Genomic DNA, 23,834 nt, shown 5'->3' on the forward strand with positions numbered 1-23,834 from the left:
CAGGATACAAAGCTAATGCACAGAAAGCTCTGGCATTCCTATCCAGCAACAACAAAAAGTAAATAAAATAAATATTTTAAATATTTATTATTAAAATAAATAAAATAAATAAACCTGCCTAAGGAGGCGAAAGACTTGTACTCAGAAAACTACAAAACACTGATTGGGCTTCCCTGGTGGCACAGTGGTTGAGAGTCCACCTGCCAATGCAGGGGATATGGGTTCGTGCCCCGGTCCGGGAGGATCCCACATGCTGCAGAGCGGCTGGGCCCTAGAGCCATGGCCACTGAGCCTGTACATCCAGAGCCTGTGCTCCACAATGGGAGAGGCCACAACAGTGAGAGGCCTGTGTACAGCAAAAAAAAAAAAAAAAAAAAAAAAAAACAGAAAAAACCACTGATGAACGAAATCAAAAATGACATAAACAGATGGAGAAATATGCCATGTTCTTGGATTGGAAGAATCAATTGTGAAAATGTCTATACTATCCAAAGCAATCTACAGATTGAATGAAATCCCTATCAAACTACCAATGGCATTCTTCACAGAATTAGGACAAAAGATTTTACAATTCGTATAGAAACACAAAAGACCCTGAATAGCCAAAGCAATCTTGAGAAAGAAAAACAGAGTAGGCGGAATCAGGCTCCCTGACTTCAAACTATACCACAAAGCTACAGTAATCAAGACAGTATGGTACTGGCACAAAAACAGAAATGTAGATCAAAGTACAGGATAGAATGCCCAGAGATAAACCCACACACATATGAGCACCTAATTTATGACAAAGGAGGCAAGAACATTCAATGGAGAAAAGATAGCCTCTTCAATAAATGGTGCTGGGAAAGTATAAACAGATTATACACAGACCATTGATTATCATTTGGATGAAGATTAAGATCAGATTCCATCCCCACCTCATATACAAAAATTCCAGTTTTATTAAAGACCTAAATGTGATTATCAAAACTTAAATAATTTTAGAAGAAATTATGATATTAGCATAAGAAAGGGGTCTTAGAAAATATAAAAGTAAAACCATAATGGCAAAATTCATAAATTTGACTACCTTAAAAATTTTTAATTTGAATAGATATTTTTTATTGTAACATAAAAAAAAAGCCTAACAGACTGGAAAAAGCAACAAGTATAATCAACAAATATAGTCAACAAAGAATTAGTATTTGGTTATATAAATAACACCTACAAATCAACATGAAAACCCAATAGAAAAGGAACAAAGGATACAAATAGGCAATTCTTATTTTTTTAGATTTATTTTTTATTGAGGTAACATTGGTTTATAACATTATATAAGGGGACTGGGGACTTCCCTGGTGGTCCAGTGGTTAAGACTTCGCCTTCCAATGCAGGGGATGCAGGTTCAATCCCTGGTCAGGAAGCTAAGATCCCACATGCTTCGCGGCCCAAAAACCAAAACATAAAACAGAAGCAGTATTGTAACAAATTCAATAAAGACTTTTAAAACATGGTCCATATCCAAAAAAAAGTTTAAAACATTATATAAGTTTCATATATATAACATTATACTTCTGCTTCTGAATATACTACAGTGTGCTCACCATCCAAAATTTAGTTTCTATCCATCACCTTACAGTTGGCCCTCTTTATGCATTTTGCCCTTCCCTCTCCCACTTCCCTTCTGTTAACCACTACTCTGTTCTCTATATCTATGTGTTTGTTTTGGTTTGTTCATTTATTTTTATTTGTTTGTTTGTTTTTCATATTCCACATATTAGTGAAATCATATGGTATTTGTTTTTCTTCATCTGACTTATTTCACTTAGCATAATACCCTCAAGGTTCATCCATGTTTCATCTTTTTTAATGATAGTTGAGTAGTATTCCATTGTATGTGTGTGTGTGTGTGTATGTGTCTGTGCCACATATATATGTATATGTATGTATATATATATATAATCTTCTTTATTCATTCATCTATTGATGGGCACTTCGGTTGTCTCCATACCTTGTCTATTGTAAGTAATAAAGTGATGAATACAGGGGTGCACATATCTTTTTTTTTTTTGGTGGTACGCGGGCCTCTCACTGTTGTGGCCTCTCCCGTTGCGGAGCACAGGCCCCGGACACGCAGGCTCAGCGGCCATGGCTCACGGGCCCAGCCGCTCCATGGCATGTGGGATCTTCCTGGACCAGGGCACGAACCCGTGTCCCCTGCATCAGCAGGCAGATTCTCAACCACTGCGCCACCAGGGAAGCCCCCCACATATCTTTTCAAGTTAGTGTTTTCATATTCTTTGGATAAATACCCAGAAGTGGAATTGCTAGATCACATGGTAGTTCCATTCTTAATTTTTTGAGGAATCTCCATACTATTTTCCATACTGGCTTAACCAATTTACATTTCCAACAGTGTATAAGGTTTCCCTTTTCTCCACATCCTCACCAACATTTATTTCTTGCCTTTTTGATGATAGTCATTCTAATGGATGTGAGGTAATATCCCATTTTCCTAAAAGGTGAAAACAACCAAAGGCCAATAATTATACTTAACTTCACTAGTAATTGCAGAAACAAATTCAATAGCAAAGATTAATTATTTGACACAGATTAGCAAAACTAAAAGGTCAGATAACCCCATGAGTGATCCAGAATGTGAAGAAACAAGAACCCTTATACATCACTAGTGAGAGCGTAAGTTTTGTCCAACCTCTTTAAGCAGCAATGTGGTAATATTTAGTAAAGTTTAAGATGCATATATCCCGTACTTGGCACATGTACTTTTAGATAAATTCTCACACATCTGTAGAAGGAAATGTGCATGAGGATTTTTATTGTAGAATTGGTTTTGGTAACACAGAAGTGGAAAAACCTAATGTACATGGAATGAGTAGGATAAATAATGAAGCAATGAATACATAAAGTGGATTATTCATACAAAGAATTTTAACCAGACAGTTGGTGCTGTTAAAATGAATGAATGAAGCTTGCTTGGCTCAAGATGAATAAATCTCAAAAAGTGAAAAACCTAGTTGCAAAAGTATATACAGTATGATGCTATTTATATAAAGTATAGAAATAATATTGGGCACATATATGTAGTAAAATAGCTACATAGCAACTTCAGGACAAAAACCCCTCTGAAGAGGGAACAAGGAGAAAGGATGCTGGGAGGAGGCTTGGGTGTTTCTGTACAATCTGTTTCCTTAGAGTTGATACCTAAAACAAACAAGGCCAAATGTCACCATCTGTTAAACTGTGTGTGTGAAGGGGGAGGGTTATAGTGTGTTTCATTTACTGGATTTTTTAAAAATGTTTGAAATATTTCATGGTTACTTTTTTAAAGAAAAAAATGGAAATTAGCATCACTTGACACAAATAGAATTTACAGGTGAATATACATTAAATATATTAACCATCAAAGTATTAAAGTTTATGTGTGTACCACTTAAAATTATCTTATGTACCCTTTGGGAAACAGTGATCTAAGGTGTTACAAATTAGCAAGTGCAGCTAAGTGTCAACCCAGCCACTTTCAGCAGGCACTCTTGCCCACCCCAGAGGACATGGGTACAGCATGTCACCATCTTTCTCTTGCCCCTTCTGCTCCCACTCATTACTGAAAGTCTTCCTATTATCCAAGGCCTCCCACAAGCACTGTCTTACATAATCTTGTGCAAACCAACCAGACTGGGCATTGTCAGGTATGCCTAATGATGCTCTGAATCATCAAGACCAGGTTACACCATGCTCATTATCTTCTGTTGGGGAAGGTGGAGGAATATATTGTATCCTTTTTAGACAGATTTCCATCAGAAAACAGTCAAAATAAAAAGGGATATGACTCATCTAATGGGGAAAATGATTTATATGAAACATTTTTCAATAATGTCAGATAAATGAAGTATTACTATAAATAAACAACTTTAAAATATTTATAACAAATTACAATAAATTTATTTTAAAAAATATATTTAGGACCTATTTTTCAAATTTTTCATCATTTGATAGTAACTTTGCATTTAACACATGAGTCTGCATATTGTGTAGCTCTAAGAAGTAGTATGAGCACAGACTCTGGAGTCAGACTGCCTAGATTTGAATCCTTGTCTACTGGGTACCAGCTATATGATCTTGGGTAGGTTACTTAACCTCTCTGCCTACATCACCTCATCTGTAAAATGGGAATGATATAGCACCTTCCTTTTACAGTCAGTGAGAAAATTGCCTGCGACCCAAGTGCTTTATAAATGTTAGCTCCTATTTATAACTATAGCTATAGATATATATTATTTTTGATCCTTCACTTGTTTTATAACCCGTATTTCTTTCGGCTAAATTAAGAGTTTTAGATTGTGAATTATATCTGTCAGAATCCCTCTTATTTCAAGCTTTGCTTAGTAGATATTTAAAGAGAAAAAAAAATTTTTTCTACTGATAATTTGTCTACCATTTCTAAGAAATACCACTGGAGGTATTGATATCTGAGGACAATAATCTGGGGACAGAATGAATAAACTTGACTGTTGTAAATATCTGTGCTCTATTCAAGTGTATTTGAGTTGATCTCATCTTTATCTGACTAAACTCTGCTGAGTCATTCTTTCTTGGATGGAATGTTATTTTTAGAAATGGATCGTTATTCTCCCTCTTTATCTTAGATTGTATCTTTCTAGCAGACATTAAGGGCAAATGTGAAGAGCTCTTCTGATGCATTATTCAGGAGATCAGAAACTGAAGTTGGTTTATATTTAAGACAATTAAAATTAGATAGATGCAGTGTCTGTGGAGGCAAGATTTTCTGCAGGGCAAAGATTTTCCCATTTTATCTTTTTGTATCATTTTAATGGTGAAAGCACCTGATTTTTAGTCAGACTAAAAAATACTCATCTTCTTTAACTCTCAACGTCAAGACATTCTTTTAACTCTCAGTGATCCTTTATGTGGTTCATAATGTAACTATAATTTGAGATTCAAAATAATGAATTTATTATTCTTTTTCCTTTTATTTTTCTAGATAATTTAGATGGTATTTATATACTTAAATTTAAGTGCTAAAGTTCTAGATTTTCTTGTGAAACATACAAGAAAGTGAGGAATGCAGGCTAGGGCAAGGGAAGGAGCTGAGCAAAGATAGAGTTTCAGGAGAAGTTTAGGGCTTTGAAGAACGAATTGCCCTGGAGGATTGCCCCCTTCGCATAGGCAAGGGGGCTGGGCTTTTTTACTCCCACATCAATCAGCCAATGGCTATAGACCACCAGCACCTTAGAGAGGGTTAAATATATATGTTGAAAGACCTTGCCTTACTTTCTGGACCTCCTTGACTCCAATCAACTTCGTCTCTATTCAAACTCCAAAACAATTGTCTCTGATCAGAGCCATCTTCCTGCCACTTCTATTCTCTCTCTCTTTCTCCTACCGAACCTGCCTTCACCTTCACAATGACCTCAGTTCCCTCCTCCCTCTCCCTCTTCACCCCTCTGTCCAGTCTCCTCAGTATCACTTACTTCTGTAACCAGCTTTGACTGCATGACCAGCCGTGACACTCAAGCTCTCATTCTTCAAGATACACTGCCCCCCAGTTCATTTGCATAGACTTTCCTCCAAATGGAACATCAGTTTCATTTTCTTGGCCTGACAAATTCCTACTTACGTTTTAAGAACTATCTAAAGTGCCATTTCATCTGTGAAGATTTCTTTATTTCATGAAGCCAGAGTAAGGGGCATGAAATGGGTGGGCATTTGCTGTTTGTGGGCTTCCCATCATCCATTTTACCCTTCTCACCATCCCAATTTCCTCTGAGGAATTACGTCTTCCCCAATGGATACATTTTTATAGGAAAGTAATGAGAAGCCTTGTTTTCCCTGCTAGACCCATCAGATTCATCACGGAGTCTTCCTCAACAGAGAGAAGAAGGTCCTAAAAGGATTGGATTCTAGTCCACCCCAGTAGCAATGTCTGCCTCTGCTTCCAGAGATATTTTGATTCCTGATCAACCCCATTGAGTCTATGAACCTCCTAATAAGTTCCTTTGGCTTAAGTCAATCCGATTGGGTTTCTATTGCTTACAAACAAAGAAGCCTCTTTACTCCCACAGTGCCTTCTTATGTAGTGCCTACCACATGGCCTTGTAATTTTTGGTAAACATATTTGTCTCCACCAGGCTAAGATACAATATCTAGCATTGTGTCTAACACATGATGAGTATCAGTTCATACCTATTAAATGAATGACTAAACGTATGAATGACAGAGAACAAGTGTCTCCAGCTTTCCTTCTTCTCATTAATATCTGAAACAAGCAAGTGGGCCATTTTTGTTCTAAAGATTTGCTTCTAGTCATTATGAACAAGAGGATTCTGCATGAATTCTACAATGGCAAGTGACAGGAATTAAGAAATAGACTTGAATAGAGAATTTTACAACTGAAGTATGAGCAGGAGAAGGCATAGATTCCCATTTCTCCCACCATCTCACAGAAAAGTAATCTTGGTCCAGGTATTTCAGGACACATGCAAGGTCTACCTACTACACTGTACTTTGAGTACAATCATGAGAAAGTGACCTTGTCAGAGGTGAGCTACTTGGGCATCCAGCTGCCTGGGAAATTCAGATGTCCAGCACCTGGAGATCTTGGGGGCCCATGGGAAATTTCAGTCCCTCTTACTTTTAGAAGGTAGCCACTGATCTGATCAGAAGCTGAGTTTGGGTGCATCCTTTCTCACAGGGAGAAGGGGTAGCTTGTTTTCCTTGTGATCTGGAGTTGGCATCAGTATTAGTTTTCTGTGGCTGCCATAACAAAATACCATAGTCAAGGTGGCTTACACAGCAGAAATTTATTTTCTCACAGTTCTGGAGGCTGGAAGTCCATGATCAAGGTGTTTGCAGGGTTGGTTTCATTTTAAGGTTTCTTTCCTTGGCTTACAAAGGGTCACCTTCTCAATGTGTCCTTACATGATCTTTTTTCTGTGCCCACATGCTCCTGATGTTTCTTCTGCTTATAAGGACACCTGTCGTATTGGATTAGGGCCCCACCCTAATGGTCCTCATTTAATCACTTCTTTAAAGACCTCATCTCCAAATAAGGTTACATTCTGAGGTACTGGGGGTTGGGACTTCAATATATGAATTTTGAAGGACACAATTCAGCCCATAACAGTCCCCAAGTTAGATAGGGAGTAATGATAATAAGACTGCAGAAATAATAAAGTGTCTAGAACTCTCTACATATTATATCTCTGACAAACACTGAAATACAAATTCATCTAGTTGGAGCAATTTATACAATTACTGCTGCCTTAAATACTTCTCTGGCACACCTATTCACCCTTTTATTCCTGATGCTCATCCCCACCACTTCTCGGTCACCTTAGAGCCCCTACCAGTACAAAACAGTTGGCTGTTCAAAGGACTCCAGAGCCGTGAAGGCCCTTTACATCAACTTCAGAATGGTCTCCTCAAATCCACAAATCATTTCCTGAATGTAATTTTCCCCAAATTTGGAAATCATTAAACCATAAAAAGAAAATCAAAGTGTTGTCAAGATAACTTTTTCTGATAATTGAGCCCTCTTGTGTTAAATAAAACTTGTATTTTAATACATTTGGAAAACCAAAAAGAAAATTACACGTAAAGGTAAAAGCCATGGGTAGAAATCTGTAGTGGTAAATCATTTCTCATATGTATATGGATGCAGAGTCAACCTTTCAAAATTTATTCTCACTGTTTGAAAGCATGTTAATAAGAGCAATTGCTATTCCAAACACAGATGAGTAGATTTTTCCCATTATTTTTCCTCTTTAATCATAGGTATAGGTAATATACAACCCAAAGCAGAAATTAGACACTAAACTTGTCTGGTGTTACTAAATTGATTGGATAACTTGAAGAATTCAAAATAATTGTAAACTGGCTTTTAAGTTTTTTGTGTTTGGGTGTTTTTTTATAATTTACAAAAGAAAGTGGACAACTTTGATGTCTTGTCAAGAAGAAAAAAAACAAGAACCACTTTAAAAGTTCTTTGTTGTCTTGTTAATGAGGTATCAAATCCCAGAATGCCTCTCCTTTAAAATGACTTCAGCAATCTTCAGAAAGAAAAACGGAGCTGGAGGAATCAGGCTCCTGGACTTCAGAGTATACTACAAAGCTACAGTGCCAGACAGTATGGTACTGGCACAAAAACAGACATATAGATCAATGGAACAGGATAGAAAGCCCAGAGATAAACCCACGCACATATGGTCACCTTATTTTTGACAAAAGAGGAGAGAATACACAATGGAGACAAGGCAGCCTCTTCAATAAGTGGTGTTGGGAAAACTGGACAGCTACCTGCAACAGAATGAAATTAGAACACTCCCTAACACCATACACAAAAATAAATTCAAAATGAATCAAAGACCTAAATGTAAGGCCAGACACTATAAAACTCTTAGAGGAAAATATAGGCAGAACACTCTATGACATACATCACAGCATGATGCTTTTTGACCCACTTCCTAGAGAAATGCAAATAAAAACAAAAATAAACAAATGGAACCTAATGAAACTTAAAAGCTTTTGCACAGCAAAGGATACCATAAACAAGGCCAAAAGACAACCCTTAGAATGGGAGAAAGTATATGCAAACGAAGCAACAGACAAAGGATTAACCTCCAAAATTTCAAGCAGCTCATGCAGCTCAATATCAAAAAAACAAACAACCCCAATCCAAAAATGGGCAGAAGACCTAAATAGACATTTCTCCAAAGAAGATATACAGATTGCCAACAAACACATGAAAGAATGCTCAACATCACTAATCATTAGAGAAATGCAAATCAAAACTACAATGAGGTATCACCTCACACCAGTCAGAATGGCCATCATCAAAAAATCTAGAAACAATAAATTCTGGAGAGGGTGTGGAGAAAAGGGAACCCTCTTGCACTGTTGCTGGGAATGTAAATTGATACAGCCACTATGGAGAACAATATGGAGGTTCCTTAAAAAACTTAAAATAGAACTACCATATGACCCAGCAATCCCACTACTGGACATATACCCTGAGAAAACCATAATTCAAAAAGAGTCATGTACCACAATGTTCATTGCAGCTCTATTTACAATAGCCAGGGCATGGAAGCAACTGAAGTGTCCATCAACAGATGAATGGATAAAGAAGATGTGGCACATATATACAATGGAATATTACACAGCCATAAAAAGAAATGAAATTGAGTTATTTATAGTGAGGTGGATGGACCTAGAGTCTGTCGTACAGAGTGAAGTAAGTCAGAAAGAGAAAAACAAATATTGTATGGAATAAAACACATATATATGGAATCAAAAAAAAAAAAAAAGGTTCTGAAGAACCTAGGGGCAGGACAGGAATAAAGATGCAAACGTGGAGAATGGACTTGAGGAGACAGGGAGGGAGAAGTATAAGCTGGGACAAAAGTGAGAGAATGGCATGGACTTATATATACTACCAAACGTAGAATAGATAGCTAGTGGGAAGCAGCCACATAGCACAGGGAGATCAGCTCGGTGCTTTGTGACCACCTAGAGGGGTGGGTTAGGGAGGGTGGGAGGGAGGCACAAGAGGGAGGAGATATGGGGACATATGTATATATATGTATAGCTGATTCACTTTGTTATAAAGCAGAAACTAACACACCATTGTAAAGCAATTATACTCCAATAAAGATGTTTTAAAAATTAAAAATAAAAATAAAATAAAATGACTTCGGGCTTCCCTGGTGGCGCGGTGGTTGAGGGTCCGCCTGCCGATGCAGGAGACACGGGTTCGTGCCCTGGTCCGGGAGGGTCCCGCATGCCACGGAGCAACTAAGCCCGTGAGCCATGGCCGCTAGGCCTGCGCGCCTGGAGCCCGTGCTCCGCAACGGGAGAGGCCACAACAGTGAGAGGCCCGCATACCGCAAAAAAAAAAAAGAATCCTAAAATAAAATGACTTCAAATGTGGTTCACCTAATCAGAGGTTTCAGTGAGTGTCATAATGGACTTCAAGAGGCACTGTGATACTATGGAGGGGGGTGTGTGTGTGTGTTGGAATGGGGGCTCTAAAGCAGACTCTCCTTCTAACCAGCTTTCCCCATTTGTAAACTGGTGATATGTTTTGAAAATTGTGAATTGTTATATAAATGTTTTAAAATATTATTATTGTAGCAGGTAAATTCCTGTTTCTTTATTTTCCTTAAATACTATAAAATTTACTCTGAGTCTCCATCCCATAAGGCAAATTATTATTGATACTCTCTCTCTGTGTCTTCTCCAAGGTCCCAAGTGTGTCTTGGTACACGTACTCTGCCCTCTTATTCCTGATGCTCATCCTCAACAGTTCGCAGGCTAGAAAGGTCTGAGAAAGGTTCTGGGGAGCAGGAGGGAGCCTTGGGCAGACCAAAATTTTCAGGGAGATTCTCTCCTCCAATCCTAGGTACACAACGGTCATCTTGGAGATGCCCATTGCTCATGTAATCTTAAGGTTCATACAAGGGATCTGAGAGCTGAGAGCCTGGTGTCTAAGATCCAGCCTGTAGAATACAACAGGCAACCCCTTCCCTTGGAGGCCTTGCTTCCTGTCTTCTGCTTGCAGGACTTTGTACCCTGTTCCCAGACCGGGAACATCTCTCTCCCTCCTACCATCAGAAACATCTGTCTGTCTCCTCTACCCTCCAAGACCTTTCACAAAAGAGGAAGAGAGTACTTTTGTAGGCAGCTTCTACCATCTGACCAAAGGTGAGGTGATCTTGAAATGCAGAAGTTAGAAAATGAGAGAGAACCCCAAACTAATATTCCAGCACATTATTTTTAAAATATAAAACACAAAAATAATGTTATTTGTCCTTGTTGGTCCATATACAGTAAAAAAGCAAACCGATGAAGGAGACCAGCTTTTTAAGATGGGCATCAAGATCCTCCAGCAGTCTAAAAGCCGAAAACAAAAAGCAGAGTAAGTCCATCCAGCTACTTAAGCCAAGTTCAATTTCCAGGTTGAGAAAAAGGAACTATCCAAAATCTAATATGTCATTAAAAGCTTACTGGTATAACCAGTAAGCTTATTTGCCTGTAAGCTTTTGTTTTTAAAAGGATCAAATGGTGGTTAAAGAATTCTACAAATTATCCAGCCTACAAATGGAAGGAATATGTGTGAAATTGTGGTCCCCACACATTAAATGAAAGGCAGAGTGAAGGCACTGATCTGAGCATTCAGGCAGAAATATTCTGTTTAACTTTAATTGATTCAAATGAAATAAAACATGTGTTATTTGAATTAGAGAAGTTATTGTTTTAGAATGCTTTATTCTGCCTAACAGCATTTGTACATCACTTTATGGTTTTCAGAGCACTTTCGTGTATGTGATGCCATTTTATCCCCAGAACAGACTTATGAGTTAAGAAGAGTTTCATTTTTCCCCCTTTAAAAAGTTGAGAACAGAGATTCAAGGATGTTAAAGTGAGGTGATCACAAATGTACAGCTGGGAGGTGACCAAGCCATGGCCAAATGGTCTCACATCATGTCCATTGTTTCTCTTTTCACTTGTCTACTTTGTCTAAATGGGAGGCAGAAATATCTTCTCCCCCCAGGAGAGGGGCACAACTTGAGGTCCTATCAAGTCTCTAGTTAAAACCTTGGGATCAAACTCTGGCTCTGCCATTACTGGTGTGATCCTGAGCAAGTTACTTAACTGCTTTGTACCCTGGATAATGCAATCAAGCTCTTAAAACAATGTCCTTAGTAATAAGGAGATAAGTATTTGTTATTTTTATCTCTAGTCCTCTAAATGGTAAGTGGACAGTGTGGAGAGAAGAAGGCAAGTGTGTTTTGAACCATAATAGAAAGAATGGACTCTGAACCCCGGACAAGGAGACTTCTTTTGTTTTTGGACAAGGAGACTTCTTTTGTTTTCACACAAATTAGGCATACCAGCCCCACGGGAAGCATTCCAGAGCTGTGGTAACCAGCCCAAGGCAGGCAGCTGCAGAGTCCATGAATTCTTTCTGCAAACTCAAAGCCTTTGAGAAGAGCGTAAGAGTGTAAGAGGATGAGGGTGGGGGTGCGGCACTCAACTGTGATCCTGGTTATAAAAACATCACAACGTCCATTTTTCAAGGTCCTTCTTTGTGTTAATGTTGTAGGCATTTATGTGTGGGATATTATTCATTTCTCACAATGATACTGTAAGACATAAATTATTATGCCCAAATTATGGAGGAGGAAATGGAAGGTCAAAAAGATTCTGATTTTTCCAAAGTGACAAGAAGGAAGTAAGGGATTTGGTCCTCTCTCTAGGAAAAGTTAAATTAGAAGCTCTTTATAAGAGCAAAGGAAACCATCCTCAGCAAAACTCAAGGCTCATGCTGAGCATTATTCCTGGGGGCCCTCATGATGAGGATGGAGTTAAATCAGACCCCAAACTACAATCCAGCCTGATGGGGAAGTCAGCTCACTCAGGTGCCACTGAGTGGATGAGTAAGGATAGGATTTCTCAAGCTGGCCAGTCTAGATGAGAGAACAATGGGAAGGGGGGTTCGCTGAGATTTCAGACTAGCTCTGCCTATAGCCTGTGAACCCAAGATGAGGGGCCCCATCAATTCCAAGGAAACCCTAGATTCAGCCTGATGGGACAAAACCACTCTTAGAAGGTTCTGCTTAACCTTGATGCGTGCCTTCCTTTCTGGCTTAAAAGATGGGGAGAAAACACAGCCCTTCAATGCAGGACCATCCAGCAGTGCAGGAACCTTCATGCCTACCTGGTGTCATTCAATCTCAGGTTATTCTTTCCCAGTCTATCCTGCTCCTTGCCCAAGAATCTGAAAAGAACAGCTTATTTCTGTAGCAGCATAGATACATGAGAGGGTACATAAATCTGAGTCTCCTGACCCTTCAGCATGTGTAGCAGTGGAGACCTGAAACCAAATATGTTCATAACAAAAGACCCCAGGAGTTTGTGGGCAAGATAGGTGAAATTCCTTCAGTTTTCAGGATGGTCTGCTCTCCACTTAAGCCAGTTACATCTAATATAGCCATCTTTAAGATTCTGGTCAGACCAAAGAGGAATCATATCCCTCCTATTCATCTTCTACCCTACCCCCTCCTTGCTTCACTGCTTCTCAGATGAGGGTAGCATAAGTTAGAGGGGCTAGTAGAATTTTTGGCTCATCCACACCCACATCTTGGTCTAATTCATTTATTCAGTCTCTTCATATATAGGAAAGGAAAATTGTTGAACAAGTCAGTGCTGTTAGAAGTACAGATGTTAAGCAAGCATATGTCAGGGAAACACAAACTTGTCTGAAGGAGTCAAGAAACCTCTATGACATCCCGGGTTAACTGTCATTAAGAATTACTCCCCATCAGTGAAGAAGCTGTGAAGATAAGCTTCTGCCCCATACCAAGTTTCTGATGTGTCCTAGAGATGCATTTAGCCTCCTGCTTCCCCAGCACCCAACCGAGCATCCAATGCCAGATTCTTTAGAGATAATCCAGATACCTAACTGAACTTTCTTTTGGAGATCTGCCCCTGCAGCCCAGTTTCTCCTACTTTTTCACTCTTGGGGATTGCAGTCCAGATCTTAATCCCACAAACCTTACCAACACCTTTCTCCTGCCCTTGGTCCTGCTTCTGGCATTCCATATATCACCTTGGACTTTCCTGACAGGGGACCTAAGTACCCACCCCTCCCTCAGAATCAAAGACACCTAGAGGGTTTGGTTTTGCAAACTTTTGCTGCCCCCTGGGACCAGCGACTGGATACACTGCTGGCCCCTGCAGCACATCTCAGGTTTCTCTGCCCTGGACCATGTCGGTGCCCTTCTAGTCCCAGCAGGCTATGTGGTTGCAGCAGCAAGCCATGCAACAGAAGAGCTCCCAGGAGTCTGTATCCTGTTGCCATGCCCATCCCTTGATGCCAGACATTTGAATTCATTGACCTTTGAGACCTTCTATTCTATTATTTGCCTTCTGGTCCCCAGAACCTCCACTTGCTTTAACCATGGCTAATTTCTTGCTTGATCTCCTGGCTTCTTTTTGTCCCACTGGAGTCTACTCTCTGTTTGCCATCCAGGACCCTAATGCATACCTGGATGTCACTCATCCTGGCCTTTTTGGCCCATTCTGTTCTGCTTCAGCTTTTGACCAAGAGCAGCTTATTCTAGCATCAGCATGGGTAGGGGTATATAAAGCTGAGTCTCCTGATCCTTCTGAATTGGTAGCTGTGGTAGATTTGTGTGTTTGTTCCTGTATTTGAGTCAAGGTCACAGGCTTGACTGATCTTACTGCTACCAAAAAGGAAGTTATAAGAGTAAAAATAAATCCCCAAAGCACTCTCTGTCTCCAACACAAGTTTTGACCTTGCAAGTCTCTCCATCATTACTTGCTACACAGATCAGGTCTGGGTGACTTCTGACCAGCACTCATAAAATGCACTGTGAGGCAATTCTCTGGCATCTATATTGGTAATCACTAAACTTTACTTGATTTACCCACTAATTATAGGAGAAAATACCATGCTATAAAACTTTAGAATCTATGCAATAGTCCTAGTAATAATAATAGCTAAATTTATTGAGTGCTTACTCTGTATCAGGCAGTATGCCAGGCACTTCACATGGATTATCTCATTGAATGTTCCCAGCAACCCTATGAAGTAAGTGCTCTTATTATCCCCATTCCATAGATGAGAGAGGCACAGAGAAGTCAAGTAACTTGCCCGAAACTCTCAAACTAAATTAGTGGTAGAGCCAGGATTTGAACCCAGGCATTCAGACTCTAGAGCCCTAAAAACCATTAAGGTTTTGTTTGGTTATTGTTTTCCCACACAGTCTGTCTTTGCTGTGCTGAATAATATGTTCTGTTTTAGAAATTTATTTTGGAATATAAAGGAACTGTTCTCATGACAGTAACTTCCAAGATGACATTCCAGTTTTGATTATTTTTAATTGATTTTGATTATATTGTTATGTATTTCAGAGTTCATTTTATAAATCAAATACTCATAATTAATGGGAGTTGCCGTGGGAGAGTTCACTATTTTTTTTTTTTTTTTTTTTTTTGCGGTATGCGGGCCTCTCACTGTTGTGGCCTCTCCCATTGCGGAGCACAGGCTCGGGACTCGCAGGCCTAGCGGCCATGGCTCACGGGCTTAGTTGCTCCGCGGCATGTGGGATCTTCCCAGACCAGGGCACGAACCCGTGTCTCCTGCATCGGCAGGCGGATTCTCAACCACTGCGCCACCAGGGAAGCCCGAGAGTTCACTATTTTAAAAGTGCCCTGATTTTTCACTTTACTTGGTCTATAAGCTTGAAGCATGGTATAGCCTAACTATTTCTACTTTTCAGCAGCTTCATTATTTGGCAGATATATTTGAAATTATAATCTTAGACTGACCTAGGGCTGAAAAAAATCTACTGGTCTAGAAATGTAATGGACTTTAGCCAAACTGTATTGTTAGTACCAACATCAACCAGGTCCTACTTGTTAGAGAGAAGCAGTATGAAGGAGGGAACAGCAATTTTCATTTTTGATAATCACACTTCTAACTTCGTATTCTTCAAACAGAGCCTACAAACTCTTTGCTAAAGCATCTGACATGGGAAACTTGAAAGCTATGGAGAAAATGGCTGATGCTTTGCTATTTGGAAATTTTGGCATGCAAAACATAACAGCAGCTATCCAATTATACGAGTCCTTGGCTAAAGAAGGATCATATAAAGCCCAAAACGTGAGTTTTGAAAGAAAATTAAACTTTAAATAGCTACATCCTAAAATAATTATAGGCAAATAACATGTGAGAAGAGCTGAGCCTCTACTGCATGACCCCAGGCCTAGGAAAGTTACTGTAATGCACTGAGTGTAATGTTCCTGTCAGGGCAGGAAAGAGCAAGAGCCTGGGGCCAATTCTTCTAGCTCTTGAGTGACTTTCAGGAATGGAGCAGAGCTGCTCTCTAATCCACCTTTCCCACCATCCATGTCCATATGTGTGTTTTGAACTCTGAACCCCTAACACAGTTAAATTTTATAAAAATATATTCACCTATGCAAAGAAATATGGAACTAAATCTCCTACCTTAGGATGCCTGGTTTTTACACTTCAAATATTTTATAAGCTATATATATTTCCTTTTCTATTTTAACATGTGTATTTCATTTTATTCCAAGAATAACATAAGCATTTCATAGAAAATCTGGAAAACAGGAAAAAAAAAAAAAAAGCCCTTCACAAGCCAACCATCCTGACTCAACTACTGTTAGGACTGCTTTGTATTTGTTTGGCTTCTTCCTCTGTGCATCTTTCTTTTTAAAAACATCATCATAATCACATATATTATGATTATGATGTATCATTTTGTTTCTGGCTGCTCTCACTTAATGCTATAGCAAAAGTATGTTTTCATGTTGCTGGTCTTCTTAATGAAAACATTTCTTTCTGATCACAAAAGAAATTTATGCTGATTACAATAAAAACTGGCAAATTTAGAAATTATGAGGAAGACACTAAAAGTTGTCTAAAAGCTTTTCCCACAGATCATTTTGTTTCCATCCAGTAGAGTGTAGAAGCTAAGCTTTGGAGTCAGGCAGATCTAAGTTCAAATGCACTCTACCACTTGCTTATTGGATAACTACTTAACAAAACCCTTTCCCCTTCTTCTGCATGAGAATTTGACCTTTGGTTCACTCTCTACTTCTGTTTCCCTGGTAATATGATAGGAGTGAAATGTTAACTATGTTTCTAGGTAGTATTGCTTATTGTTGAAATGACTTCTACTTGGTAAACTACCTTTGGACTGGGAGAAACTGTCATGAACTATAAATACCTGACGGTGGTGATTCTTACGGGGATCCTGGACACTATGCCTATGGAGTTGTTACAGGGGGAATATGAGGCTTTTATGTCAGGGTGCCTGTTGCACCACCCAGTGTGGATCTCATCCCCTTGTGTCTGAGTCATCTGAGGGACCAAAGATGAGGGCTGCTGGAGGACTATGTGACCTGCTGCAAGGACTCCCACAGAAAGGAGGCCTGATGCTGCCCTGCTGGCAAACTTGATTCCTGTGCTACATCTACCTGAAGAGACTGGTGGCATGTGTAGCCTGTGGGAGTCTTGTGAGTCTGCATATTTATTTGAACCAGAAGTTGGACGAGAGGATCTCTAATGGGTGGGGTAACCTCTCTAATTTTCACCTGTAGAGTTAGGATAATGATAAAACACCAGGTTCTATGTCTGTCTGGTTCACTGCCATATCTCTAAAAATTTAGTGCAGTGCCTGGGACAAAAAATATTAGTTGAATGCTGAATTAATTCATGATGAATGAATTAATGGAGTTGTGAGGATTAAAATAATGTGTGAAGGCACTTAATTCCATACCTGGAACTTTATAATCATTCATCATAAAAAATATAAATGCAATTATTACTCTTACTATTATTCTTCTAGAATTTTTCCTATAAGTATGTAGAAAATTTTTTTACAAAAATGAGACATACTTTAATTGTTTCCTAATCTGCTCTTTACTCACTTAATAATATATCACAGATATCTTTCCCTGTGAATATATTCCATATTTGGTTAATCAAAAATATAGAGTTCCAAAACAGACCAAATGTTACCATCATGACCACCACAACAAATAACGTCACCTAATTCCTTTCTAAACTAGTGAATATGTGCTTTATTTGTTAGTGGGTATATTAATTAATTAATTAAGTCAACAGTTGTTTCTTGGGTACTGACTATGTACCACACATAATCCTGTTGATGGGGAGAAAAAGATTAATAGGCCAAAGTCCTTATGGGCCAATCTGAAATATAAACAAATAATTTCAGCATAATTTAGGTGGACTAGAGTTAAGGTGTGTATAAAGTGCTTTAGGCACAGAAAAGTGTCTGACTGGTTTTGCCTGAGGCAGGTACGGAAGGCTTCAAGGAAGAAGCGACATTTGCTCCCAGTCTAGAAATTGGGTACAGGCAACATGAAGGATTTGTCTATATTTGAATAAAGTATTTGATGCAAAGGTCAAAGTACTACTCTCAGAAAAAAAAATTCCAAATTAACATAATTGGTTCATAAAGCATATGGATTTTAAAGCTGAAGTCAGAGATTCACTCCACATACTCTAGTTAGAATTGTTCTATCGCATGGCCCCAGACCTCCTGTCTATTTAAGTGTGTTTGGTCTCAGAAGGACAAGAAGTCAAAATGTGGGTGAGGACAGACTTATCACCTGAAAGGCTGACACTGACCTGATATGCAAAATTAGGCCACACTGTTTATTGAAATGCTACAACAGTGGTTGGAAAAAGTCTCTGCCCCAAGCTCCTCTTATGCTCTTCCTGACAACCTGAACACCTGTATTCTTCACTTGGACTTCCTCCTCCTCCCTTCAGCTCCCCATGATCTTGCAGCCAAAGTGTTATCTGGATGGGCAGGGAGCTTACAGGACCCTATTCCAATGCTACAGCTGAATTCTATTCTGAAATTAACTCTCATCCCTGTCATCACTATAGGAAAATCTCTTTCTGATAGCAAGTCCTCTTGCAGTTGATTTATCTCCTTGTACAAAGAACAGTTAAAGATACTCCGTGGTACAAACAATGCTTTGTTGGATGGCTGGTTGCTGCGACAAGGCTGGCCATGTGCCATATTGATCACAGCTCTTTAACAGGACTGGCCAGGTGACCACCTTTCTTCTCAGGCTGTTTGTGCCAGCCTGATACAGGAATCCAGCCGCACTGGTAGGAAATATTGCTGGGAACTGCGAGGACAACGTAGCAACAGAAATGTGGCTGAAGAAGCTGAAATGTATACTGAGAATGATAGTGAAAGAGAGTGAAAGAGATAGACATAAAGATAGAGAGAAAGTGAGAATGAAGACACCTATCTCTGGGGGAAAAGGATAAGAACAATTGGAAATACTGAAATGTTATAGATGGGAGAAGCCTGGAGCGCCAGAGGGCTAGTAGAGACCTGATTTAACAAAGAAAACAAAAAAGATATGAACTCAGATTCATGCAGGCATTGAGGGGGTGGGGGAAGAAATGCAGTTTCAGGCTATATATAAAAGGAAAGCTGGATGGCGGAAAAGAGGCATACTTATTTCTTTTCATGCACCTTGAATGGTTCATCTCACAAAAAATCCAAATAAACTAAAAGAAATACCGATAAGGGCAATAAAAGCAAATAAGATTGTGAACAGACTCCACTGAATTGATTTGCAAAGAATCTGTACCTTCCAAATAGTGAAAACTATTCATTAATGGTGTAGTCTTCATGAAAATGGTGAAAACTGAGGAAAGAACAAACAAAAATAAGCCATATTTTAGAGGATGTCATAAGATATTGTAGTATACCAGCTGGAGGTAAATAAATTATGTATTTTTTTATTTCTCTGACCCTCATTTAAGGAAGCAGAGATTCAGAATTAGAAAGACTCATTCTTTTCTTCATACTGATGAACTGTTTCAATAGAAAATTTGTCTGTTAATTTGCCAAACAAGAAGGTAGGGTTTAAGCCTCATTTGCTTTAAGAATCAAGAAATGGATCATAAATGGATAACTAATAAGAACCTTCTGTATAAAATAATAAATAAAATAAAATTCAGGGCTTCCCTGGTGGTGCAGTGGTTGAGAGTCCGCCTCCCGATGCAGGGAATGCAGGTTCGTACCCCTGTCTGGGGGGATCCCACATGCTGCGGAGCGGCTGGGCCCGTGAGCCATGGCCGCTGAGCCTGCGCGTCCGGGGCCTGTGCTCCGCAGCGGGAGAGGCCACAACAGTGAGAGGCCCCCGTACCACAAAAAAAAAAAAAAAAAAAAAATCAAAAATTAAAAAAAAAAAAAAGAAATCGATCATTCACATTGTATCACCTTAAAATTAACTTAATCACCGTAATGATTATTAGCACTGCGCTACTACTGGAAAAAAATTTTTAGTATCAAATACTCACTTTGATAATCCTAGGATTACCTGTGTCGAGCATTTCTTTTTGACGTTAATCATCTTTTTGTATTAAGGGTTCAAAAAGGATCTGAGATTTCCATCAGGGTTGATTCACACTTCTGTTTTGAGCTAAAAGTAATGACCACAGATGCTTTCAAGCCCCGTACAACAATTATAATAATTAAATGCTTAATCTTTTTTCTTTTAATGATTCCTTATATAAAGAGAAAAAGGGGGAACATTTAATTTGTAAGTTGTTATTATGGAACCTGAGTAATTTGCTTTGAAATATACTAAAATATCCTCTACACTTAACTCTTTCCATTCAAATCCCAGTGACTATAACACGGCACAATGGTTGAGTTCAGAGTCTTATAAACAAATCTAATTTGCAGAGCTTGACCTTTTAAAACCACTGAAAGTATCATTGATGTCATCACTATAGTGTAGCTTCTCTTCAACTCACAGCATTTTTTTTCTGGATTAAGATTTAATCATTCTGTAATCCATTTCTTTTGACCTCAGCCTTATCTCAGAAAAGACCAAAGACCAAAAACTGACTACTGTAAAGTTGTTAGGTAACAATGCCTAAGTGTAAAGAAACAGGACAGCCCGACTATAATTGGCATATTTACTATATGACAGCCCATAACATCTTTTGTCTTCCTCTAGTGCCTGCCATGCTTTAAGCAGTGGGGGGAAAAAAAAAAAAAGTTAAGCCCTCCAGAGAATTAATTCAAGATCATCCATTGTTATTTTTCTGCTAAAGAGAGAGGAAGCGTTGTCTTTGAGTTGATTATTTGAGTAAGGCTGGGAAAATCATGGTTTTAGCCCTTTATAGAATGAGCTTTATACAGAGAAAGCTCTCCATCCCAATCACAGGATGGAAATTAACTCCAACACAATCCACTACACAACTTCATGACCTCACAATTTTCTCCAATAGGATCAGGCCAAAAAGTGTGGTAGGCTCTGCACAAAATGGTACACTGTTGGTGAAAGCATCTTATAATACAAGCTCAACTGAATAGAACATATCTTCATTTTCTTATATAAAGTCAGTATATTTGTATACTATCAAAGTTTCTACATAAACAAGATTCTAAATTGAGCAGAATCAAAAATTGCTAAGAGTTGCAAGAAAAGTAAATTATTTAGCCAATAATATTGGCTAAAGATATTTTTACAAGGAGCCAATTTAGCCATTTAAAATATAACTACAAGGGTTAGAGGAGTACCAGGATTCCAGACGCTTTCCATTTGTAATAACAGCCTTTATGATCAACTTTCCTAAAAAAGGAGCCTTTGAGACTAAAGAGGAATTGGCAGAATCTTAGATTTTTTTTTTTTTAGTTTATGGATTAAGTAGATTACAAATTATAAACCACGTTAGAGCTATTATGATTTTAAGAACTGAACTCTGCAGTCAATTCCCTAGTTTAAAAAGTAAGATAGTTCTTTATCCTTGAAATTTTAATTAAAAGTTTAAGAAATTATTCATTTTCTGTTTTGATGGAATTATCAGACCTTGTTGTATCTTGATTTTAGGGAGACATTTAACAAAGTCTTGCATCATGTTCTCATGAGCTAGATGAAAAAGTAGAAACGTGGGCTTTGATAATGGTAAATAAAGAGTATAGACTAATAGGTTGATGCCAAGGTGAAAGCAAGTCTGGTAATCCGCCTCAGGACGCTCGCTGCCTATGACCCTGTGTTCTTCAAACATTCCATCAGCTATTAAACTGCATGGCTAATACCAAATTGTTTTTAATTTGAAGCATAGAAAGAAAGGTATATTACCCACGATTCGCATAAGAGTGTAGAATGAACTTGTAAAAATGGTGATAGGAATAATAAAGCTACAAATGAGTAGCAACTTGAAAATATTAGGAACACCAAAACAGACTATTACAATTATGTTCTGACAAAAAATAGTGTTATGACTCTATTGAGGAGGAAGGAGAAAAAATAAAGTGATGTAGATGACCTAAATCATCATCTATCATCTAGCAAACCTATAGCTAATGTGCAAAATATATAAATTAACAGCAAGTAGTAGCAACTTATCAGGAGTCCTAATGGTGGTAATTATTAGAAGAAAACAGCTAAAATAATTAAAAATGATATCTCTGAGGAGACAAATAGGGAGTAGCCTAGAAAGGAGCAGGACATTGATATTTGTATTTTAAGCCCTCAGAAGTATTGGAATTTTAATTTTTAATACATATACATCTCTTAATTTGATAACAAATATATAAAAAGTTAAATTTAGATATTAACCCCCCCCCAAAAGGAATTATGCTTAACAACAGAAGTCCTCTCCCACTGAAAAGAAAGCAGAATCTTTGGAAAATGTCAGATTCCAGGTGTGCGGCAAGAAATGTACAAGATGATGTTGAAACATCTTATCCTACTTGATGGCAAGGTCGCTGTCAGAAAATACTAGAATTGAGAATTCCCTGGTGGTCCAGTGATTAAGACTCGAGGCTTTCACAGAGGTGGCCCGGGTTCAATCCCTGGTCAGGCAGCTCAAACAAGCAGGAATTACTAAAGATGGAACAATTGAGCACGAAAATGAATAATGACCACAATGGACTGAAATACCTCAAATGTACTTAAATCCATTAGTTCATAATGATACTTAGAAACAACACTCTTTTAAAAAAAAAATATTTATTATTTTTCTAATATTTATTTTTGGCTGTGTTGGGTCTTCGTTTCTGTGCGAGGGCTTTCTCCAGTTGCGGCAAGCGGGGTCCACTCTTCATCACGATGTTTGGGCCTCTCACTATCGCGGCCTCTCTTGTTGTGGAGCACAGGCTCCAGACGCGCAGGCTCAGTAGTTGTGGCTCAAGGGCCTAGTTGCTCTGTTGCATGTGGGATCCTCCCGGACCAGGGCTCGAACCTGCGTCCCCTGCATTGGCAGGCAGATTCTCAACCACTGCGCCACCAGGGAAGCCCGAAACAACACTCTTTAATCACTTTGGAGGATGTTAGAGAACCAACTCTCATTATTTTGAAAACTGATAAACAGGTTCAAACATTTATTGACTATTCTTCACAAGCTATATCTCAGAATATAGCAGACCAAGGAAAGTTTTTCTTTATAAAATTATTCCAGCTAATAAATGAGGAAGGAATGACAGAATTAGAATGGTATCTTTTGGCCATCCCTAATAAGTCAATGGACCTATGCAGTGGTCATTACTGGCTGCTAACATCACAAAGCAGAGGCAAGAAACTATATAACCTCCTGATAGAAATACATAACACTTCCTATGAGACAGTCTTGCCAAACACATTACACCTAAGTTTGATCAAGCCTCTAAATCTGACTGCCAGCCTGTAGAAAATACAGTATTGTGATCAACAAAATCCAGGCTAAGTATAACTCTATAGGAGGAGTGACTGGTTTTTTCAACAACAACGAAAAATTACAAGGAGAAAAGAGATGGATAAGAAACTTAGATATTAAAAAAGACTTGAGACTTTCCACTCAGTTGCAATGTATTGGCCATATCTGGATCCCAATTCAAACAAACTGTTAAAAAAAGAAAAGAAAAATAAAGAATATTTATAAGGCAGTTGGGTAGATAGAGATACTGAATAATGATATTAACAAATTTATATTAATGTTTTTAGTGAATAATGGTATTATGATTTTGTTTTTTAAAGTTTCTTTCTTTTAGAGGCACATACTGAAATATTTACAGATGAAATATATATTGTCCAAGATTTACTTCAAAATAAACTGGATGGCCAGAGAAAATCAGTGTGGGAATCAATGAAGCCAGATTGGGCAAACTGACAATGGATAATGATTGGGTGATGGATCATGGGTTTTTTATATTACTTTATTTACTTTTTCATATTTGAAATATTCTGTACTAAAAAGAATATACAGATGGAATAGG

The 23,834-nt window shown here is 38.4% G+C and overlaps 1 protein-coding gene across 4 annotated transcripts in view; it reads left to right on the forward strand.

Moving 5' to 3' along the window:
• The window catches only part of SEL1L2 (SEL1L2 adaptor subunit of SYVN1 ubiquitin ligase), an 81,018-nt gene that overhangs the window by 17,898 nt on the left and 39,286 nt on the right, over positions 1-23,834 (forward strand). For all 4 annotated transcript variants that reach the window (XM_059037602.2, XM_067012449.1, XM_067012450.1 and 1 more), the window contains exons 2-3: positions 10,846-10,933; positions 15,544-15,706. In XM_059037602.2, the coding sequence (XP_058893585.1) occupies positions 10,884-10,933; positions 15,544-15,706 (213 nt within the window). In that variant the 5' untranslated portion in view covers positions 10,846-10,883. The remainder of the gene's footprint in view (positions 1-10,845; positions 10,934-15,543; positions 15,707-23,834) is intronic.

The sequence above is a fragment of the Kogia breviceps genome, chromosome 14 (assembly GCF_026419965.1).
Source record: "Kogia breviceps isolate mKogBre1 chromosome 14, mKogBre1 haplotype 1, whole genome shotgun sequence".
In the NCBI taxonomy this organism is placed as follows: Eukaryota; Metazoa; Chordata; class Mammalia; order Artiodactyla; family Physeteridae; genus Kogia; species Kogia breviceps.